We start from the raw sequence: 23,596 nt of genomic DNA on the forward strand, positions 1-23,596 counted from the left end.
AAATATTGGCAGCTGGACCGAATATTATATAATTAATCAAGATGTTGATTGTTGGATCAACATAAAATTATTTGTGCTTGAACTTGCTCAGAATTATGATTTGCAGAGCATTTGGTTCGAAAACCTAATTTTGATCGATTGTTGATCAATTAATGATTTACTGAAAACCAATCAATGAGTGAGAGAGGGACCTGCTACAGGCGATGATGGGCCGACCATGTAGCGCCCAGGTGCTCGAATGAGCATGCACCAAAGTCCTTTGAAGGCCAGTTGGTGAAAAGATGATTAAATGCTGGTTTAATCATTTATTAAAATAGTGCTCCTCTGAGCATTACGCGGTAAAACCTAATTATGGAGAGATGAGAGACCGACCAAGGGGTATGAAACCGACCCTTGGTGGTTATGGGACCAGCTGGTGGTCGATTGAACAAGTTCCAAGTTGGTTGGAAAGAGTTTGAACCCAATATGAACTGTAGAAGATTAATTAGGTCAAAATCATTAATAGAATGTGGGACCGGCTTCTGCAAGCCTAAGGACTGACCTTGGTCGGTCAAGGTGGCATGCATGTGTCACCATATTGTCAGTGTCTCAATTCTGAGATATTTTGATATTTTCTAACGCGTGTTCGAGCAATATTTTGGATTTTCAGAAGAGTTTGATCTCGACTGAAACTCTCGATTTTGCTCGAATGAGCAAGTAGAACTTTGCTCATGCAATAAATATTTTAATATTTGCCGTGAGAAGCCTAGTCGGTCATGTGACCATTTGACTTTTTGGCTTTTTGACAGTTTGAGCAATATTTGAGAAAATATGGAAAACCCAAGGTTTTGCTCAAACGAAGGAGTTTCATAGATGAAGGAAGAAATAATAATAATAGAAAAAATAATAGATGATAGGTTGTGGGACCGGCCATGGCTAGGGCATGGTCGGCCGGTTAGCAGCCCGGTATCGTGACACCCTTTCCTATTTTTCTTATTATTTTTCATCGTACGAGGGAAATGTGGAGAAACTAAGAGTTTTCCTCAAACGAGGAAGTTTGCTCGAATGAAGGAGTTTTCATGAGATTAGGAAAAATAATAAAATAAGATAAAATAAAATGAAGAGGCGTAGGACCGGCCACGGCGCCATGGCTGGCCGACCGATGAGCCCGGTGCCCTAGGCGCTATTTTATTATTATTATTTTCTTCCCTATTTTGCATAGGTTTCCTCGTTCGTTATTTTTTTGAATGCTCGTTCGTGCATTATTGTTAAGTACACTCGCACCATTTTCTCGGGGATTACTCGGTGGTGGACCAGATGCCCGTACGTTGAATATTTATTACTAACCCATGGAATTCCTCTGGGAAAATCCATGAATTGAAGTAACGGAATATTATAAAGAATGTAGAATATTTTCTAGGAATCCAATTGATGAACCCTGCGACAAGAAATAATTAATTGATGGCTCTATACTAGCAGGCGAGCTTTCTATGAGCATTATACTTATTCGAAAATCGAGGTATGAGCTAGTTGAAGCGTCATACTCGTTTTGAATGTTTATTCTCTAAATTCAGGGAACATTGCGACATCCTGAAGACGTTATTGCTCTATACTAGTGATTAATACATCTAGGATCCGTCCAATCATTCTGATTTTATACAGAAGTGAATACTGAAATTGCTCAGTTGATGAAATATGTCGTGGTCTCAGTTGAGAGACTGCATATTCATACGTATTCTGAGAGGCAGAACACTCAATCAGAGGTTATCGTTGCATGAGCTTTCATGCTCGAATTCTGAAATATAAATTTCACATACGTGTCTGAAGCCGGTCAGAAATATGCAAAGTTATGATTTGACGATTTTATCCTTCATCAAAAATCCACCATCAACATTAAGTCCCCTGCTTAGTGAGGGACAGTCATGTTCCGCAGTAAGCACTCTATGGTGATTTTTTGTAGTTATAAACGAAATAAGTAATTGAACTTAGTCGTAAGAAAGAATGTTACCGGATTTTCAAATTTTCTCAAATGATGTTTCGTACAAGCGAGATATTGCTTGAATGATGATCCCAGTAGGATGATGGAGCATCGTATGACGAGCATAAATTGGTGTGACACCGCTGATTTGGGTGGTGGGACGTCCAATCATTTTTGTATACACTGATGTGAGCATCCTTATTATTTTGTTGTGCTTTAATTCCACTGCTTTTATGAAATTTGCATCTACGAATGATATACTGAAGTAGAAATATTGTATGGATGTCACAACTACTTTGCAAGGATGACTGATTCTCGTGATGGAACTTCCAGAGATGATACCTCCGCAGATGCGACTTCCATAGATGATACCTATGTATATGAGACTTCCAGAGAAGAAGAAGCACCTGGAGTAAAGAATATTCTGAACACTGATGATGACTTCTTCGTGGTTCAGTATAGACCTGAAAAACGTCTCCCAGGTTTTTCGTTTCGCCTTCTTGTAAATCCCAGGGATATTACTCAGAAAAAGTTGGTGTCTCCTCGAGCGATAGTTCGATTATGTCTACAAGGAGGACACTATTATGCTTCGCATATATAATTCAAGATTTCTCGAAAACCTTTAACAGACTTTTCTGGATCGGCGAAACATATGTTGGGTTACGATCGTGTGCGAGTCATGCTAGATCGTGCACAAGTGACACGGGCTATCCAAGCAGCTGTAGACTTATTTATTTACCATGATGTACGAGGTATGGTAGCTTTGCTCGCTCGCTGGTGTATTCCTACTCATACTTTCATATGCATATGGGGAGAATTTACCATCCCTTTGGAGGATGTAGTTGCTTTATTGAATCTTCCGGTTATGGGTAATTTTCCTAAAGGACTTTCAGCAGAGGAGACTGCAATGTCTGACGTCTTGAAAGCTACGATGCATGACGTTAATAAATTATCTAGAAAATTTTGGTATTATCAATGGTTAAAGTAATGGTGGCCGAGAGATAGGGTTCCTGAAAGGCCTGTCGACGGTACATTAGCCATTGCTGCTTTCTTGTGCTTGTGGCTGTCCAGAGATATACTTGAAGATATACTTGAAGTCATTTGTGATTACTTTTGCCATTAAGATGGCTCAAGGTGAGAAAATTCCCATCGGTAGCCTGTTCTTGGGTTCAATATTCTCCAACTTAGACTCCTTAGTCATAGATTCCATCGTTTTTAATGGCTTTATGAAAATTGAAACGTATGTTAATACAATGTTTATCCAAGCCTTATTGTGGGAGCGCTTCAAGAATTATGCATCGACCCCCTGTAGCGTCTTGCAAGGACCAAATGTTAATACTGGTCATGCTTTCTCTGAGAAAGATAATGCCAGGATTATGTGTTGGTACACAAAGCAGCCTCGACTCAAGACACGCCTCACTGATGTATTAGACAACGAGTCTGAGTTTAATTTTCGTCCGTGGGTGTCGATTCCTACTTCCGTATGACAATTGATCACTTTTAATGTTGTTTAAGAGAACATCACTTTGATTCCGTTACAAACCTGAGTGATGGTGAGATATTCTTTATACTGAGTTGCACTCCTGGTTATTTAGTATCATTAATACAAGGAAAGTTTCTGGTTGAAGAATATAACATCGATAGAGCAGTTCGACATATGGTTCTTGATCAGTGTGTTCCGAATTTTTGAAGGAACAAACCACCGGTTGAACAACTTAGTGCTCATTTAGATTGCACACATGTGGAAGGAAATGATTACTTTTTTCCTTGTTCTGACCAAGTCACATATGCAACTCCGGGTTATATAGACTTCTGGCATCAACAATTTGAGCGTTTTCATAATTTTGTAATGGATGCTCAACCTCTGGTACGAGAACTTCCATCTGTTGAGATGATTTCTGATCGACCAAGATTGAAGTATCCATCCAGTGGTGTTGAAATAAAAATACTTCTAGGATATTCACAAGTAAGTACTCTTCTTATGATTTTTGTAAAGACATGATAATCACATTTTAATCATTTCATCAACTTTACCACATGATGGTCGTGTTGTAAGACCTAGGATCAATGTAGACTTCACGGAAGTGGAAGAAAGTCCCCGGGGCGGAGAAGCCAGAAGTAAGGATTACAGGATGTTACCGAATAATGTAAAGTCCCCGGCTGTCTCTTTGGTGAGTTGTTAACGCTTCTTCTACCCTGACTTTTCCTTGTCCATGTAATTAGGATCGTAAGACCAATGTTTGTTAATTCATTTCAGAATTTTTCTCCATCAAGTATTGACGGTCTCTGACTCGCTCCGGTTGAGCAAACAACTCATGAGTCTAGTGATGAAGAAGAAATCGATGTAAGTACTCCTTCACGTAATCGATCATGATGCTTCTTGAATAAAATAATAATGATTGTTGTTGAAATATCCAGGAGGAAATTTTCATGGATAATCAAGATGTTAATAATGCACATTCGCCTTCGAATTAGGGTGAGAAAGAGAATTCTCAAGAGTTGGAACCGAATGAAGGTGATAATGTTCCTAATGGTGATGCCGACAATATTGACCCCTCGAACGATTTGGAGACCACTCAAGTAAGTTTCCATCTTGTATTCTCTTCATAAAAGTATTGATAGTTGAATCAATATTTTCTCATTTGACGAATTATTAAATATTGATAGTTGAATCAATATTATTAGTCTCTTCTGAGCAAATATTGCTCATTTGATGGATTACTGAATATTGATAGTTGAATCAATATTGCTAGTTTGAGAAAATATTGCTCGTTTAATGATTATTGGTAGCACGACCAAATAAAATATTAATTTTAAAATATTGGCAGCTGGACCGAATATTATATAATTAATCAAGATGTTGATTGCTGGATCAACATAAAATTATTTGTGCTTGAACTTGCTCAGAATTATGATTTGCAGAGCATTTGGTTCGAAACCCTAATTTTGATGGACTATTGATCAATTAATGATTTACTGAAAACCAATCAATGAGTGAGAGAGGGACCTGCTACAGGCGATGATGGGCCGACCATGTAGCGCCCATGTGCTCGAATGAGCATGCACCAAAGTCCTTTGAAGGCCAGTTGGTGAAAAGATGATTAAATGCTGGTTTAATCATTTATTAAAATAGTGCTCCTCTGAGCATTACGCGGTAAAACCTAATTATGGAGAGATGAGATACCGACCAAGGGGTATGAAACCGACCCTTAGTGGTTATGGGACCAGCTGGTGGTCGATTGAACAAGTTCCAAGTTGGTTGGAAAGAGTTTGAACCAATATGAACTGTAGAAGATTAATTATGTCAAAATCATAAATAGGATATGGTACCGGCTTCTGCAAGCCGAAGGACTGACCTTGGTCGGTCAAGGTGGCATGCCCGTGTATCCATATTTTCTGTGTCTTAATTCTGAGAATTTTGATATTTTTTGACGCGCGTTCGAGCAATATTTTGGATTTTCAGAAGAGTTTGATCTTGATTGAAACTCTCGATTTTTCTCGAATGAGCAAGTAGAACTTTTCTCAGGCGATCAATATTTTAATATTTGCTGTGAGAAGCCTAGCCGGTCATGTGTCCATTTGACTTTTTGGCTTTTTGACAGTTTGAGCAATATTTGAAAAAATATGGAAAACCCAGGGTTTTGCTGAAACAAAGGAGTTTCATGAGATGAAGAAAGAAATAATAATAATTTTAAAATAAGGGATTATAGTGTGTGGGGCCGGCCACGGCTAGGGCATGGACGGCCGGCTAGTAGGCACGGTCCCGTGACACCCTTTCCTATTTTTTATTATTTTTCATCGTGTGATGGAGAAACTAAGAGTTTTTCTCAAATAAAGGAGTTTTCATGAGATTAGGAAAAATAATAAAATAAAATGGAGAGGCATGGGACCGTCCGCCCGGTGGGCCCGGTCCCATAGGCGCCTCTTTATTATTATTTTTCTTCCCTGTTTTGCATAGGTTTCCTCGTTCGTCCATATTTTTGAATGCTCGTTCATGCATTCGTGCATTATTGTTAAGTACACTCGCACCATTTTCTTGGGCTTACTCGGTGGTGGCTCAGATGCCCGTACGTTGAATATTTATTACTAACCCATGGAACTCTGCTGGGAAAATCCATGAATTAAAGTACCGAAATATTATAAAGAACGTAGAATATTTTATAGGAATTCAATTGATGAACCGTGCGACTAGAAATAATTAATTGATGGCTCTATACTAGCAGGAAGGATGTCTAGGAGCATTATAATTATTTGAAAATCGAGGTATGAGCTAGTTGAAGTGTCATACTCGTTTTGAACGTCTATTCTGTAAAGTCAGAGAACATTGCGACATCCTGAAGATGTTATTGTTATATACTAGTGCTTAATACATCTAGGAGCCGTCTAATCATTCTGATTTTATACAGAAGTGAATACTTAAATTTCTCAGTTGATGAAATATGTCGTGATCTCAGTTGAGAGACTACATATTTATGCGTATTCTAAGTGAATCAGAGGTTATCGTGGCATGAGCTTTCATCCTCGAATTCTGAAATATAAACTTCACATACGTGTCTGAAACCAATCAGAAATATGCAAAGTTATGATTTGATGATTTTTGCCTTCGTCAAAAATCCACCATCAACACCTTCATCTCATATTTCCCCAGGAAATCAAAAGTTTTCAGCAGATAACTAAATGTTGGCATTCCTTTATGATGTTTTCCTCTGGTATTCTTTCAATGTCTCTGTTGACTGCATTGTATAACTTATCTGTAAAAAAAATTCACTGGCTTGAAGCCTGGATCGATGTTTATAGAATGACATGCGACATAAAGGTCTATACCTGGCATGCCTGACATTTTTCAGGCGAAGATGTGGATGTTTTCTTTTAGCAGTTCCAGCATGCTTTGCTTCTAAGCTTGCGGGTCGAAGAGAATTAGGGTTTTGAGAAAAGCCCTAATTTCAAGAATTTTGTGAAAAGGGGATTTATTCTAAAAGAGAGGATATCGAGCCTCTCCCATTCTCTTAGACGGTTCTCTAAGCCTCTCTCAATCCCTTTCAGCTCATTAGTCTTCAACAAAAACGAGCTCATAACCTGATATTACGATTTTGAGTATTTTCAAAGAAAAAAGCCTTAATACGGCTAGGGACCAACCAAGCTCTCATATACTCATTACAAGGACCTCATGCACGTGAATATTGAGTTCTATAAATTTCCTAAGAAGAACGGGATTGAAACGGAATCCAGAAAAGTAGAATTTCAGGGAAGATAAAGGGAATCTGGCTCAAAACAGGGAATTCAGGTTCATGATTTCCAAAGGCAGAACTAGAAGCGCCAATCTCTCTTTCAAGACGTGACTATGCCTAGGGAAGTTCCATGCCTCTCTCATGCTAAAGAAAAATCAAGCTCATAGTGGTTTTTGACGAAAATACCCTTAGTTTCAAAAGTATGTATTTTCTCTAATAAAAAGGAGCCTGATTGGTACAAGAAATTAAACAAGCTCTCATCACGCAAGGTACCGATCCCAGAAGATGGATGCACACCTTCCAAGCCTCGCCAAGCCTCTCTAGAGTGTCTTAGGGAGTCAGACGCAAAGAAAAGAGAAATTAGGGTTTAGGTACAGTACAAGCCTGAATTCATAATTTACATGGGATATGGACTCTGTAACTTCAAAAGTGTTAGAGCATTGCTCGGTCGACCTCGCATGCGTTGCTATCTCAAGCATGTTTGTCAATGTTAGTGATCAAAACTATAAGTCTTGATTTCTAGTCTATTATATCTAAGTCTCGGACTAGGATAGAAAGTGTAGTTGAGCTTAAGGACTTCATGGCGATTCATCATACAAGCAGAAGAACTACTCAAGGAACCGGTGGAACTTCTCGACAAAAAGGTATGTGGAGACTTGAACTTATCTATCACTCAAAAGTCTATCTACTCTATCTCCTACTCTTTGAGACAAGAAGTCGTATGCTATATATATAGACTTGGATTATACACATTTGGTATTTCGAGCCGAGTATACCTCGCCTATATCTATCTCGAAATATGTGTTGGTAAGATTTTCGCTTCGATCAAGTTTATCTTTACCTAGTGATGAAAGTCATGATATGTTTCAATCACTTTGAAAATTGCTTTGACGAGAAATGGTGAAACAATTATATAACGTCCTCTAAGAATATTTCAATGATTGAAATGAGAGTTTAGATTACATAACCAATGGTGGACATAAACATTGTTGTGGAAACACCTTTATGTATAAGTCCTATTCCTTGAACCAAAGTTTGTGAACTTTGTTGATTAAGAGAAACCGGAAGAATGGCTTGTTGCCAAGTCCGCGAACTGCCAAACTTCTCATCCCGAGAAATTATGCTGGAGTTGACGAACTAGCTGCGCCCGCGAACCGGCGGAAGGTCTCTTGCCGAGATTTTCTGGTGGAGTTTGTAAACTCTGCTCGGTTGCTTAAGTCTGCGAACCTAGTATACGAACTTAAGAAGGTTATTTATCTGAAGATGATTTCTGAACTTAAACTTATAAAAACTAAGTAATGTAGTTTTCAAACCGTGGCTATAAAAGTTCATGAATCGATTCAAGTGAATCAAATCATCTTTGCTTCAATTGTGTCTTGTGTAGTACATGAGATTTCCTTGCAATTGAACAACTCTCTAACTAGTTCATTTGAAGTCATTTAAACTAGTTATGGTGAAGAAGAACATGGTTGATATGAAATTCTCATATGGATAACCTTTTGGTTAACTATTAACCAACAAGTGCATACGTTTGGGTACGGTTAACAAACCTAGAAGCGTGCATTGTCGAGTGTGTGTAACAAGCTAAGTTTTCGATCTAACGGTTGAAAAAAATTAGCTTGAATCTAAATCAGGTTTTCATCTAACGGTGGATATTGTTTGCTTTGTGACCAAGGCAAAACCCTGATTTGAAAGACTATATAAAGGAGACATCTAGTATTGTGCAAAACCAATCCCCACACCTTACGTGTGATACTAGTTTGCGTGCTAGAGTCGATTCTCCTTTAACCTCTGGTTTTCTTTTCTCAAACCGGGTTAACGACTTAAAGACTTCATTGGGATGTGAAGCCTGACCGATACTACTTTTATCGTAGTTGTGTGATCTGATCTTGCATCTTCTATCGTACGAGTACAATCAGATTTATTGGATTGAGATTGATATCTCCGATATGCAAGATATAAAAAGTAATCACAAACGTCTTCGTCTCATCATTTGTGATTCCGCAACATCTTGTTTCGCTACCATACGATTAAGATTGTTGTGAGAAGATTGATAACTCTAGACTGTTCTTCGGGAATATAAGACCGGATTATCAATTGGTTCCTATTCACCTTGGTTATTATCAAAAAACGGAACAAAACCTTTAGGGTTTATCCGTGGGAGACAGATTGATCCTTTGATAGACTTGTCTATGTGAGACAGATTTGTTTATTGTCAAAGCCTGCGATTTTTGATCGTAGCAACTCTTAGTTTTGAGTGACATCATCTAAGGGAATAAAGTGCACAGTATCCTTCTGGGATCATAGGCGTAGGAGCATAAATGTACCTTGGATCAGTGGGAGATTGATTGGGGTTCAACTACAGTCCAGTCCAAAGTTAGCTTGGAGTAGGCTAGTGTCTGTAGCGGCTTAATACAGTGTGTGTTCAATCTGGACTAGGTCTCGGGGGTTTTCTGCATTTGCGGTTTCCTCGTTGAAAAAATTTCTGGTGTCTGTGTCATTTCAATTTCCACATTATATTGTTTTATCTTTATAATTGAAATAATACAGGTTGTGCGTTAGATCATCAATTAGAGTAATCCAACCTTTGGTTGTTGATTGTCATTGATTGATCCTTGGATATTGGTCTTTGGTACCATCCAAGTTATTCCTTGTGTTTGATTAAAGACTCACTGATTTCTATTAGCTCGAGTAAATCAAAACAAGAGAGAGATATTAACTCCTCGATATACTTTTATCTGGATTGAGTCTGACTGTCTAGTTGATTCTCTAGCAAAGTATATTGGAGTTAGTCCACACAGATTGCTAAGCGAAATATTGGGAGGTGTTGTTAGACTCTCGCATTTTCAATTGGTATCAGAGCATGAAAAGACGTTCATGACCTCAAAAGTATGTGTTTGTAGCGACCGTAGAAAAAAGTCTCAATTGACGCTTCACAAGGTTTAAAAACCAACCGTAGAAAAAAGTCTGATAAACTGGTTACTCTTCAAAAAGGGTTGGATGAACAAATCCGGATCAACTCTGATCTTGTTGCATAAATTGCGATTCTGAAATATTTGATATCTGGTAATAGTCCCTTGGTGAATCTGAGAAACTCCAGTTGTTCCTCTTTAAAGAATAGTCGTAAATCAGATGGTAATCAACGACCGGTTGTTGTGAAAACTGATATGACTAGGAACTACTCAGACAAACTTCAAAGTTTTGGCACGCATTGTTGTTGTGACTCTTCCAATCACCTTCAACAAGTTTGTATGTCTTTTCAAAAGAGTCTTGTAGATGGGGAAAAACGATTTGCTGGTTTTTTCGGAATTGAGGAGACGTCCGTGTGGAGACTCCTTGAACCGAGCGAAATGTTGAACCTCATACAAATGCACTGCAATGGTCGTTCCAGAGTTAATTCGGTCACAAGAGAGGATGGGTTGATCTGTAGGAGGGAAGCTGAGAAATGTGTGAGATCAATGATGATCTGAGATTATAGGTGTGTTATGAATTCAGCGTAAGAACTCTCTGAACGATTGAATTTTACTAAATTGAGAGTGATTGCTCAGGTGATGAGTTCGTGTAGACGAAAGATTGTCTATATGAACTTGCTGATAAATTCTTGTGTAGACGAATGTTCGAGTGTTCGAATCTTGTCCTTTCAATCGGGATTCAGAGACATCTTATAATGCTGGAGTTGAAAACACCATGATCTCATGAAGTGTGACAGTTGCTGGAATCAGAGAGTGGGGAAGTGGGAAATCATGTCAAAAAAAGTTACTCATCGTGCGGAGACTTGGTTAATTTTCCACCCACTACTTTGCTGACTCTTCCAACTGATTGCACGACTTGCTCGCATTCTCGTCTTGTGTATGAACACACGTGCCGCAGACCGTCAGAACAAAACCCTAGTTAATATCCCCCCATGTGACACGATTGATGTCTCGTGATTGTGGAGTCAGTTGCTGACTTTATGGGACGATGAGTCCTTGTATTGCTGAGTTGAACATAATTTGCAAATGTTCTGAGACTCATGGATTGAACATGTCTGCTGAGACAAGGTATTATTATGTTGATAACCTAAGACGAGCAAACTGTGTTGCTGAATTGTTGAATATTGATATTTAAACCAATATTCTTTAATCTGAGCAAATATTGCTAGTTTGGGCAAATACTGCTAGTTTGAGCAAATATTTCTCGTTTGATGAATTGTTGGTAACATGACCAAATAAAATATTAATTTAAGATACTGACTGCTGGGTCGAGTATAATAAATAAAAGTGTTGATCATGGGATCAACATAAAATTATCAGTATTTGAATCTGCTGAAAATCACGTTTTTGCAGAGCTCTGGGTTCAAAACCGTAAAATTGATGATTTATTGAAAATAAACCGCACAGAGCAAAGGACCTCTACCTGGGATGATAAGTCCACCATGTAACGCCCAGATGCTCGAATGAGCAAAATACCAAAGTCTCTTGAAGACCAGTTGGTGAAAGAATGATTAAATGTTGGTTTAATCATTTATTAAAATAATGCTCGTGTGAGCGTCAGATAATAAAACCTAGTCATTAAAAGATGAGGGTCCGACCAAGAGGTCACAAGACCGGCTCTTGGTGTCCGCGGGACCAATTGATGGTCGTTTGAGCAAACCCTCCTTTGTTTGAAAAGAGTTTGAACCTAATATGAGCAATTGAGCAAATTAGGTTAAAATCATTAAAATTGTGGGACCGGCTGTTTGCAAGCCTTAGGACACCCTTGGTCGGTCAAGGGGATGTTCCCGTTTCACCATAGTGTCCGCATCTTAGTCCTGAGAGTTTCAATATTTTCGATGCGCGTTTGAGCAACATTTTGAGAAAATATGTTGAATCCAGGGTTTTGCTGAAACTAGGAAAAATACATGAGATGATGAAAAATAATAAATAAAACAGGGAATTGCAAGGTGTGGGACCGTCCATGGTTAGGGCATGGTCGGTCGGCTGACAAGCACGCTCCCACACACTTTTCCTAGTTTTATGTAATTTTATGTATTTTTTCTGAATTGAGGGAAATTCCATGAAACTGGAGAGTGTTATGAAATTAGGGAACTTCCATGAGATGAAAGAAATAAAATAATAATAAAATAGGGAATGATGGAATGTGGACCGGCAATGGCCAAGGCGTGGCCACCCAACGGGCACGGTCCCAGGACACTCTTCCCAATTTTGTGTAATGTTCATGATTTTAGGAATTTTCATAAAATCAAAGAGATTTGTTGAAACCAGGGTATTTTGTTGAAATCAGGGAGTTTTCATGGAATGAGGAAAACAAAACAAGTAATAGTAATAAAATAAGAGACGTGTGGGACCGGCTAGGGCATGACCGGCCGGCTAGAGCCCAGTCCCACGGTTTCCTTAATTTTATAATAATTTTCATGGGTTTAGGGAAAATTCATGAAATCAGAGAATTTTCATGGGATGAGGGAAATAATAAAATAATAGGGAACCGTGGGGTGTGGGACCGGCCACGTCCAGGGCACGGCCGGCCGGCTAGTGGGCTTGGTCCTGCGACACCTTTCCTAATTTTATTATTTCTTTGACATAAGGAAATATCATGAGATTAGGGAATTTCCTTGAAACGAAGGAGATTTGTTCAAATGAAAGGATTCTCATGAGATCAGGGAAAAATAATAAAATATGATAAAATATAAAATTGGGCGCGGGACTGGTCACGGCATGACTGGCCGGCTGGTGAGCCCAGTCCTCTGACGCCTTTGCAAATATTTTATTATTATTATTTTTCTTCCTATTTTGCATAGGTTCATCATTCCTTCGTGTTCTGAAATGCTCGTTCGCGCATTCAGATGTTGGTCTGTGCATTATTGCTAAACGCACTCGCACCATTTTAGTCAGGGCTTATTCGATGCTCAGATGCCTGTACGTTGAATATCTATTACTAATGGTGGCTCTCTAAAAGAGTCACAGAAATGATACCTGCAAGTGCACATGGTCTGTTGTAGTGAGTGTGCAAGGCAGGGTCGAACCACAGAGACTAGGGTGTATAGTTGAAGTTTTTAAGCTAGTTATCTAAATTAACAAGGCAGTAACTAAAGTAATGAGGTAACAGTGACAGAGAACAAAGAAAGTGAAATTCAGTGGCAGTGAATAAGAAACATTGAAACAAAGATAAACAAACCAAGGCTGTGAGCCAAGGGAAGTGATAAAGAAACAAAGGCAGGTCCTCCATCTATGTTCTTGTCCCTTGTTAGTTATCAGTCAGCTTCTAGGCTTTCTGAATAACTAGATGACAGTTGCGGTTCAAAGCCGGCTGTTCATCTAAGGGTTGGTCTAGAAAGGAGGCTAAAGGCACTAAGATGAATTCTAAACCTTGTGATAGTTGGGGCTCTCACACTGCAACTACCCGCAGAGAAGCTTGCTTAGTGTTTTAACAACCTATAAGGATATTCAATCCTAGACAATTCAAGCACAACAAGATCAAAGCATGGATAGGATAAAAACAATTGAAATGCACAACATCATTTAAAATAAAAACTAACCCTTGAGGCACTGGCTATTCCAGTCCTCTTGGGTGAAGCACTGGATAGTCCAGGCATGACTTCTAACACGCACCCATCATCCCTATTTATACACAAACCAACTTTCCCCAAAACAGGACCACATCAGTCCAATTAGGGTTTGGTGAAAATACAAATTAAATCAAAAATAAATCCTACCTAACTCTGATAACAACCCTAATATACTAACCCATACTTCAATTAAACATGTAATCGATTCCCCCAAAAAATCCCCAATGTCAGAAAAATTAGGGTTTTAAAAATTGAAATTAAAATTTTACCTAATCTCTGAATCCAATCAAACTTCGATCCATGCTTGTAAGTGGTCCTCTCTTGCTTCCCATACCGCCAATTTGACTCTAGCTCGACCTAATTTACCCACTTCACACCTAGGGTTTCAGAGAAGGATATGTGTGAAATAGGTAGAATAGATGGACTAGGGAGAGGGGAACAATGATGGGTTATCATTGTTTGACGCTGTGGTAATTATGGTGGTGATGGCGGAGCAGTTGGGATAGCAGGTGGAGGAGATGGTGGCGGACATGGAGGTTGCAGAGGAGGTGAGGGGAGAAAGAGAAGATGGAGTCGATGGAAAAGAGTGAGGGGGGTGTTTGGTTGGGTAGGAATAGGGTTAGGTACTAGGGTGTTGAGCGGATGTATCAGAATTCGATGTCCAGTGAGTTAAAGCGTTGGATCGAATCTATCGGCTGAGATGGCAATGCTTGCAGCGACCGTAGGATTGTGAGACACAACAAAACTGATGGCTCCAGATGGAGTTAGGTGCTGTAGTGTTAGACAGGAGCTTCAGAGTTTGATGCACTGTGATGAAGCGACCGTTGGATGATGGAATGGATCCAATCTGACGGTTAAGAGGGGAAACGGGTTTGGGTATTGATTTTAGGCTTAGAAAATGGGTTTGGGTTTAGGAAATGTGTTTGGGCTTAAACAATCTTGAGCCCACTTCTTCTTTAAGAACAATTTCTTCCTTTGTGAGCCCATTTTCATCCTTCTGGTCTTGTGCACAACATTCTTCGCGGTTTCCTTGTGTAATTCCTCCCGGCTTTTCACCACTTTTCTGCTCTTTTCCGCTCCGCTATTCATCCAAACTTTATTTATTACCTAAAAATGCAAAATTAGTTAATAAAAATATTTATTCTTGAAAACAAAGAAAATACAGAATATGGGATAAAATGTAGAATTAATGCACAAAAGATGAGTTAAATGCCAACAAAAAGATATAGAAATATGCACTTTTTAGCACTCATCAAATACCCCCAAACCTGAATTTTACTTGTCCTCAAGTAAAACAAAACTAAGGAAATCCTACCTATACCATTGTCGCTGGTCTCTCGAATGCATTTAGCGTATGCACTAAGCCTTTTAAACCACTAAGTGTCCCTAGTGGACGAGTGAAGTCTCGTGAAGGTTTGCTTAGAACGTACCTACAAAGTTCTAGGTCAAAATATAAGCTCAGATTCCATCAAATGTGACATGTGCAAGACAGTTTAAGCTCACAACAAAATGGAGATGTCAATCTAGCTATCAAAGGCACAATCATAGAACTGATAACAAATAAAGACATGTGATAAGAGTGTAAAGTGTATCTACACATGTTTCTAGAATGACCTGAAGTTATGACTACTAACCACCAAGAGATAGTTTTTAGGCTAAGAACCGAATTCTAAGCCAAGCTAGCTGTCTGGCTTTACGAGAATTGTGAATGTTCACCCAATGAGTTGGTGATATTTCAGTTTAGCCCGCGTTATACATCGATGGCTGCACCCTCCTTGCTTATTACAAGACTATTTACAACAAAAAGATGACTCTTTACATGACTCTTATTTACATTGATGCTTTCTTTTATTTTTGGAACAAGAGAGAACTATTGTCTTTAACATGACAAAACATGGAATAAATAAATATTTGATTTTTTTTTATTTTTTTTTTCTGATATTTTTTTGATTTTTCTGAATTTTTCTGATTTTTCTGATTTTTTTTTTTTTTGAAGAAATAACTTTGATCTTTACAGCATAGTGACACTTTTGATACATGAACAAAAATAAAAACATAATTACATGACTCTTAGCAAGAGGTGGCCCTTATCGAATGCATCCGGTCAAATTCTATGGTTGCTTTTCTTAACGTATCCTCCAACTTCTATCCCAGCCAACCAAAGAACAAGCTAGTCAAGTCTCATTCAGTATTCTAAAGTGATTAGCAATCTAACTTCCTATCAAACACCTTGAAGATCGAGGCTATACATGTATTGGTAGATCGTGCGCGTGCAAGTTTCTTATCACATGTGAATTGTGCTAGAATCAGGGTGCCTAAATATCTAGACTAAGACTCCTAAAATTTACATATTTGCGCAAGAGTCAACATTTCAAGGTAAATGAGCTCCATTTTTATGATTTTTTATTTTTTATTTTTTTTTCAATTTTTTAATTTTTTTTCAAAAAGAAGGAGTTCTTGTTTTCAATTATAACATGTGATCGTGGTATCTACTCTATACCCCCAAACTTAAACTAAACATTGTCCTCAATGTTTCAAAATATGAACAAAATTATAATACAACATGTGAAGAGGATCATGTTGAGTAGAGAAAAAGGAAAGAGAATACCCGATTTCGGCGAAAGCAAGATTAGAACTCCGTTATTCAAGGAAAGAATCCAACATATGTCAGCCGAGATCATATTGGATTAGCAAAATATATACAAAAAGAACAAAAGGATTTTTAAAATTTTTATCTACTGGATTATATACAAGAAAATTTGGTTTTTAATGGGATTGGACTTTTTGGGAAAAATTTGGTTTTGTCGGGAGACATTTGGTTTTTAATGGGTTTTGAAAAGAAAAATTTGGTTTTAAAATCGGGAGCAAGGCCTTTTGGTTTTAATGGGTTGCTGGAATAAAATTTGGTTTTTTTAGGGAAAAAGAAAAATTTTGGTTTTTAATGGGATAAGGAGACCAAGCCCACTGTTGGGTTTTGCGAAGCCCAGCTACGTTTTTGAAAAAAAACAGGCCCACTGCTGGTGGGTAAAGCTCACTGTTGGTTTTTGGAATTTTGGCCCACTCGAAGTTTGGTTCAGGCCCACAGTTCAGAAACAAGCCCAGGTAACAATTTGAAATTTGGGCTCTTAAATAGCCAAAGGTCGAGGCCCAACTGGGCTTTGAAAACGTTTTCTGTTTTTGGGTCAAGCCCACAGTGCAAATGTTTAGTTTTCAAATGGATGTTAAGCCCACAGTCCCAGAAATTCAGTTGGGCTTTGGCTAGCTACTAACTAAAATATGAGGCCCAACTTCAAAAGTTCAGTTTTTTTTTTAATTAAAACAACAGGCCCAAATCAATCTAAAACCACAAGCCCACAAGAAATTAAACAAACAAGCCCACAAGAAATTAATTACAAACCCAACAGAAAATATAAGCCCAAATGTTGGGTTTAATATTACAAGCCCACAAGAAAAATGGAAGCCCACAGTTTGGGTTCTTTTAATGAGTTTAGGCTTACCTGTGAAGCACAGCCCAGCTGTTCAGTTTGGTTGCAAAAGCCCAGTTGGGCTTTTGATCATCCTAAGCTCTTGTTGAAGCCCAGTTGGGCTTTGGTCTTTCTTCTTTGGCTTGTATTACAGACCAGTTTGGCTTGGGTTCTAGATGCAGCTTTGGTTCAGCAAGTTTCAGCCTTAGCAGCACAGCAACAGGTGCAGAAGGCAGCAGCAGTTAGCAGCAGCAGGCAGCAACAGGGGAAAATAACAGCCTCAGTTCCACCAGTTCACCAGCAACAGCAGAGGCAGTGCAAGCAGCAGCAGCACCAGGAGGGGAAACAGCTTCAGCAACAGCAAGGGCACCAGTTCAGGTTCAAAATGGTGAAGCCCAAATATGACAAAGCAAGCAAGCAAGGGCTTTGCAACAGCATGTAGCAGCTTCACCAGCAATCAAGGCTCAGCAGCTTCACCAGTTTAGGGCTTTGCACCAGCAGCAGGGGCTTTAAGGCAGCACCAGGGGCAGATTCAGCTAGCTAGCTAGCAAGCAAGGGCTAGCCAGCAACTACAATTCAGTGCAAGAGCCTGGTTCAAAGCAACAATTGCACAGCAGCAGCAAGCGCAGCAGAGCAGCATCAGCAAGTAGGAGAATGCAACAGTGCAGAGAAGAGCAAAAGCAATGCACTTAGTGCACAAGCAAGAAAGTTGCAGGAAAGAAGATGCAACAGCAAAGAGTGACGCAACAAGCACAGGAGCATCAGCAGCAGCAGAGGCAGTGCAAGCAGCAGCAGCAGGAGGGGCAACAGCTTCAGCAACAGCAGGGAGAAGAAGAAAGTAGCAGCACAGCTGCAGCAACAACAACAAGAGCACCAGAGGCTCAGCACCAATTAGTAGCAGCACCAGCAGCAACACAGGTTCAGCAGTACCTGTCACTCAACCAAGTTCTTAGTTCCAGAAGTTTCAATAACTTGAGAGCAAGATATGCAACTGCTACAAGATAAACATGGCCAGAGATGCTTGCACTACACAGCAGGTTACAGAGCTACTAAGATGCAAGAAAACAGATGATGCAGGATGAATATGCAAATTCAAGATGAAAATGCTCCTAAGTTATGCAAATTATTCAATGATATGCAAGTATGACATGACAGTATGAAATGCAGCTAAGTTACACTAAGTTACATTACACAACAGCTAAGTTACACAAAAAAAAACAGCAAAGTAAGATAAAAAGAACAACAACCACACAACGCCAAGTCCCCGGCAGCGGCGCCAAAAACTTGGTGGCTCTCTAAAAGAGTCACAAAAATGATACCTGCAAGTGCACAGGGTCTGTTGTAATGAGTGTGCAAGGCAGGGTCGAACCACAGAGACTTGGGTGTGAATTGAAGTGATGAAGCAAGTGACAGTTAACAAGAAAAACCAGTGGTAGTGAATAAGAAACAGTGAAACAAAGACAAACAAACCAAGGCTGTTAGCCAAGGGCAGTGACAGAACTGAAAAACAGTAGCATGTAAAGCAAGTAAACAGGAACATGGTAGGGCTTTTGAATCCACATCTTGATCCTAAACTAAGGCAGATCCTAATCAAATCATGTTCTTGTTTCATCTCAGGGAAGATTATGGATGATTTAACTAATCTTACTAACTTACCCCTAGCATCAACTGTCTTCTCACAGTACAGCTGATCACAGGCTTGTTTGCTCAACCAGTTATCTAGAAATCCGCATTAGTGGAAGGTTAATCCCCTAAGTTCTCTAGTTCACCCCTAGCATTGAGTGTCTTCTTACAGCACACTCAATCACAGGTGCATTTGATCACTAAGTTTACTAACTTCCCTACTTCAACAAACACAGTCCTTCAAATGGACTGAATCCTTAGATACTCTCACTCTTACACCCCTAGAATCAGCTGTCTTCTTACAGCACAGCTGATTACAGGTGCATTCACTCAACTAGCCAATTATCAATCCTACTTAGTTTCAGCACTACAAGAACAGTGACATGAACAAGGACTATCCTAGCTTACAATTCAAGAGTATCATCTAACCCCTAGCAAATGGAGTTAGAACATAATGAAATTAAATGACAATGGAATTGAAATTGTTTAAAACATTGAACTGAACTTGAACTGAAATTGAAACAACATTAACAATTGAGGTCCTAGCTATTCCAGGCCTCTTGGTGGTGCTCTGGATAATCCAGACATGCAATACAAACATCCCACAACATCTATTTATACATATAAGCAAAATCCCAAAAATCCCCCAAATCAGTGAAATTAGGGTTTGCCCAAAAATCCAAAACTCACTCACGTAACACACTAATAACAACCCTAATACGTGACCCATGCTTCTAATTAGACGTACAATCAATTTCCCCCAAAAATCCCCAATTTATGGAATTAGGGTTCTTATAAAAATTTCTATTAAAATTTACCTAATCACTGATGACACTGGTAGATGTCGACCCATGCCTCCAATTCTTCTCCTGATGCTCTAGCTACGTCCAATTGTCCATCTAACTCAACCTAATTTACCAATTTTCACACGTTAGGGTTTTGGAAGAAAAACATGTATAAAAATGGGAAATTAGGTGGCTAGATAGGTGGTAATGATGGTAGTGGAGATGGGCTATGGTGTTTGGTTTATTTGAGAGGAGATGGTGGTGGTTGAGGTGGTGGTTGAGCGGGGCAGTGGTGGAGCAGGCGATGGAGAGGCTGTTGCAGTGAAGAAGAGGGGGAAGAAGATGGAGTTGGTCGATGGGAAGATAGCTTAGGGTTTGTTTGGGTGTAATAGACCTAGGTGCTAGGGTGTTGAGCGAGGATAAGGATTTTTGATGTTTCGCAAAGACGAGCCGTGGGATGATATCTTCTGAGACGGATCTAACGGCCAAATGGAGACAGATTACGAGCGACCGTTGGATGCAAAAAAACAACGAAACTAACGGCGCAAGATGGAGTTAGGTGCTGTAGTGTTAGACATGATCTTCAGACTTTGATGTACTGATGATGCTGCGACCGTAGGATGCTGAGATGATCCAATCTGACGGCTAGAAAGGGAAACGGGTATGGATATAGGAAATGGATTTGGGTGAGGGTTTTGGGCCTTGGGTATGCCAAGCCCATATCTTATTTAAGAACAATTCTTCCTCTTCAAGCCCATTTCTAGCCTTTTGATCTTGTGCACAACATTCTTCGCGGCTTCCTTGCGTAATTCCTCCCGGCTTTTCACTACTTTTCTGCTCTTTTCCGCTCCGCTATTCATCCAAACTTTATTTGGTACCTAAAAATGCAAAATTAATTAATAAAAATATTTATTCTTGAAAACAATGAAAATACAGAATATGGGTTAAAATGGAGAATTAGAGCACAAAAGATGAGTTAAATGCCAAGAAAAATATATATAAATATGCACTTTTTAGCACTCATCAACTAACCCATGGAATTCTGCTGGGAAAACCATAAATTGAAGTAACGAAACATTTGAAGAATCATAGAATATAGTTGAATATTCAGCTACGATTAGAGATAATTAATTGAGGGCTCTATACTAGCAGGGCTTTCTATCTAAGAACATTAATTATCTAAGAGTTGAGCAATATGAACTTACTGGAGTGTCATATTTCTCCTGTATAGTCAGGGAAAACCTGGTTGCATCCTGAAGATGTTGTTGCTCTATACTAGCAGGCATGCTGTCTAGGAGCCATCCAATCTTTCGATTCTATACAGAAATAATTACTGAAATTGCTCAGCATTCATGAGATTAACCGTGGCCTCAACTGGGAGACTATGCATCTACATATACTATGAGAGACAACCTTCTCAGTCAGAGAGGTTTTATGGCATGAGCTTTCACGCTTTATTGAGAGACATGAGTCTCAATACTCATCCGATTGCCGGATCCGGAGTAGTAATTATGGTTTTACGATTTTGCCCTTGTCTAAATACACCATCTACATTAAGTCCAATGCTTAGTGAGGGACAATCATGTTCCTCAGTCAGCATTGAATGGTGATTTTCCAGGTACTGACAAAAATAAGTAATTGAACTTAAAAGATAAGATATTACCGGATTTCGACTGAATGAGCAAACCATGGTTTAAGCAAAACCCCAGTGGCATAATAGAGCGTCATCCAGAGAGCATAAATTGGTATAGAAACGCTGATATGATGACGTGTCCTTGGTCGTTTTAGGATTCACGGGCCGGGTCCGATAAGGGAATCCTTGTGAAATTAGGTTTTGGAAATAAAATTTGATATAAAAGGAAATTAATCCCCCCCCCCCCCTTTTTTTATTTCTTCCCACACGACCACCTCCTTCATCTCCTTCCTACCTTCATGTCAGCAGCAGAAGAGAGCAGGGGAAAGTCACTGGAGCACCGACCGCCGTCCGACCAAAGCCACCACCGTCCGACCAACTTCCGGTCGGCGCCGACATGTAAGTGATTTTTTTTTATTTTTTTTTTCAAAAAACTTGCTGTTTATTCATGAGTTGTTCATAATAAAAATAATATGTGTATATACATACTTTTGAATGTGAGTTTTATGAAAAACCCTTGTTTTAGGAACGTACGTTCATTCGATCGTTAATTTAAGAAACTAACAATAACCCCTAACTTGAGAGAGATTTTTCTTTTGAAATAGACCTGTGTCCAGTGATAAAATTTTGTTTATGAGCTTTCATGGAAACCAAAACTTTATCTTTAAAAAAAAAATTACATGAGTTAATCACGATTTTTCGTTGATTCGTAAAATCAAAACATCGGTTTTGAGTAACCCGAGAAATTTGAAAATTTATTTATGATGAAATATTGTCTTGGTGTAAATTTCATAGCTCGGTTGTGGATGTTTATACTATGAAAATTGTGTATATGATTTTATGAAAAATCAGTTTCAAAAATTAATAAAGCTTCGTTCGTTATTGCAGGTTTCAAAGAACGAACTAATTTTGGAGTGTTAACTCTTGCGGCACAATCACTATTATTAGTGGAATTTTAAAGAGGTAAGAGTTAATAATTACCATTTTTGTAGATGGATTTACTAGCATATCGATAATTTTATGCTCCTGGTTCCAGAAAATGTCAACTTCCAGCAGCAGCAACTATTCCTCCAGCTCTTCTGACGAGGATTCCAGAGCTTCTGCCGCCAAATCGAAAGCTAAGACAACTCATGACAAGGGGGAAAAGCCTAGCGTACCAATTAATGATTGGAGGGTCACTTATGCTGAGCTTATGAAGAGAAAATCCGAGGATGATGAGGCAGAAGATCGTCAGCGTAGAAAGGATCGAATCCGGCGCAAAATACTAGCGTCTGAGGAGAGACGTTGATTCGTCGATGGGGTACCTTCTGACTCTGATGTTGACGCTTCCGAAGAGGAAACTACGCGGGTGTTACCAGAGTGCAAGATCGATCCTGACCGGCATACCAGAGAGTTCCAAAAGACTATGAAACAAATTGAAACTGAAGCAGAAGCAGAAGAAGACTCGGACTCGGACGATCCTTATGCACATCCAGACTTCATCAATGGTCCTGATGGTGATTCCAACGAAGAGGAGGATTCTGAGAAGGACAGTGATGACGAATCTGATAACTCGGATGAATCTGACGAGTAGCTTTACTCCTGATCCTTTTTTTAAACATTTGAATTTATTTATTTTAGCCTTCGTAGTAGACATCTTATTTGAACAACTTCACTTAAGTATTAAGATTTTTCCTTTTGAACGAGAGATCCTTTTATTAATGTTGGTTCTTTTTGATTGAATCAAATAAAATGAGCCAATCTTCATACGCCGAACCCATTGCGATCTCCCTTTGCTTTCTTTACGGTTTCCATCTGTGAAAATATCCAGACACGTCACAGAAGACATATAACACACAAGGCCGTGTGACTTTATGATCATGCCTAACTTTGGTCAGTCCCTAGTGCATTATTTTACTCCACATCTCCAGTATTGACCTTATTCGAGACTTAGGGTTTCAGTAAAACTCGCAACTAAATTGACTATTTGCAGAAGATAAGTGTCTGTCGTATCTTGTATATATCTCCAAGATTTAGGGTTTAACACTTGCGCAAATATTTCTTCCATTCCTGAATTAGTTTCATCACGGAAGAAATTTCGATTGTCATACCTTTCATCACCATGTCTAGTGATAGTACTTCTTCTCGAAACGAACTTCAGTCGAAGCATGAAATAGAAGCGTCTATCTCGGTAAGTTGTATACCTTCTTCGTATATGTTTTGATCAAAGTTATTGATCGTGGGAAAATGATTTGTTGCAGGATAATCAGAAGAATCCTTCTTCTCATACTTTGAGGCCCAAGCGGACTGTTAGAGCCCATGCCCGGTATAGGTCGGCTCATGTCGAGACTGGATCATCTGTAAGCAACCTTATAACTCTTGA

The 23,596-nt window shown here is 39.1% G+C and overlaps 1 protein-coding gene across 1 annotated transcript; it reads left to right on the plus strand.

Moving 5' to 3' along the window:
- The first annotated feature begins 2,261 nt into the window (after positions 1–2,261).
- On the plus strand, positions 2,262–22,807 carry LOC113341869 (suppressor protein SRP40-like). Its single transcript, XM_026586586.1, has 5 exons — positions 2,262–2,488; positions 3,954–4,128; positions 4,433–4,537; positions 22,271–22,463; positions 22,569–22,807. The coding sequence occupies exons 1-5, from the start codon at positions 2,262–2,264 to the stop codon at positions 22,805–22,807; spliced, it is 939 nt and encodes a 312-aa protein (XP_026442371.1).
- Positions 22,808–23,596: the final 789 nt, after the last annotated feature.

The sequence above is a fragment of the Papaver somniferum genome, unplaced genomic scaffold (genome assembly GCF_003573695.1).
Source record: "Papaver somniferum cultivar HN1 unplaced genomic scaffold, ASM357369v1 unplaced-scaffold_32, whole genome shotgun sequence".
In the NCBI taxonomy this organism is placed as follows: domain Eukaryota; kingdom Viridiplantae; phylum Streptophyta; class Magnoliopsida; order Ranunculales; family Papaveraceae; genus Papaver; species Papaver somniferum.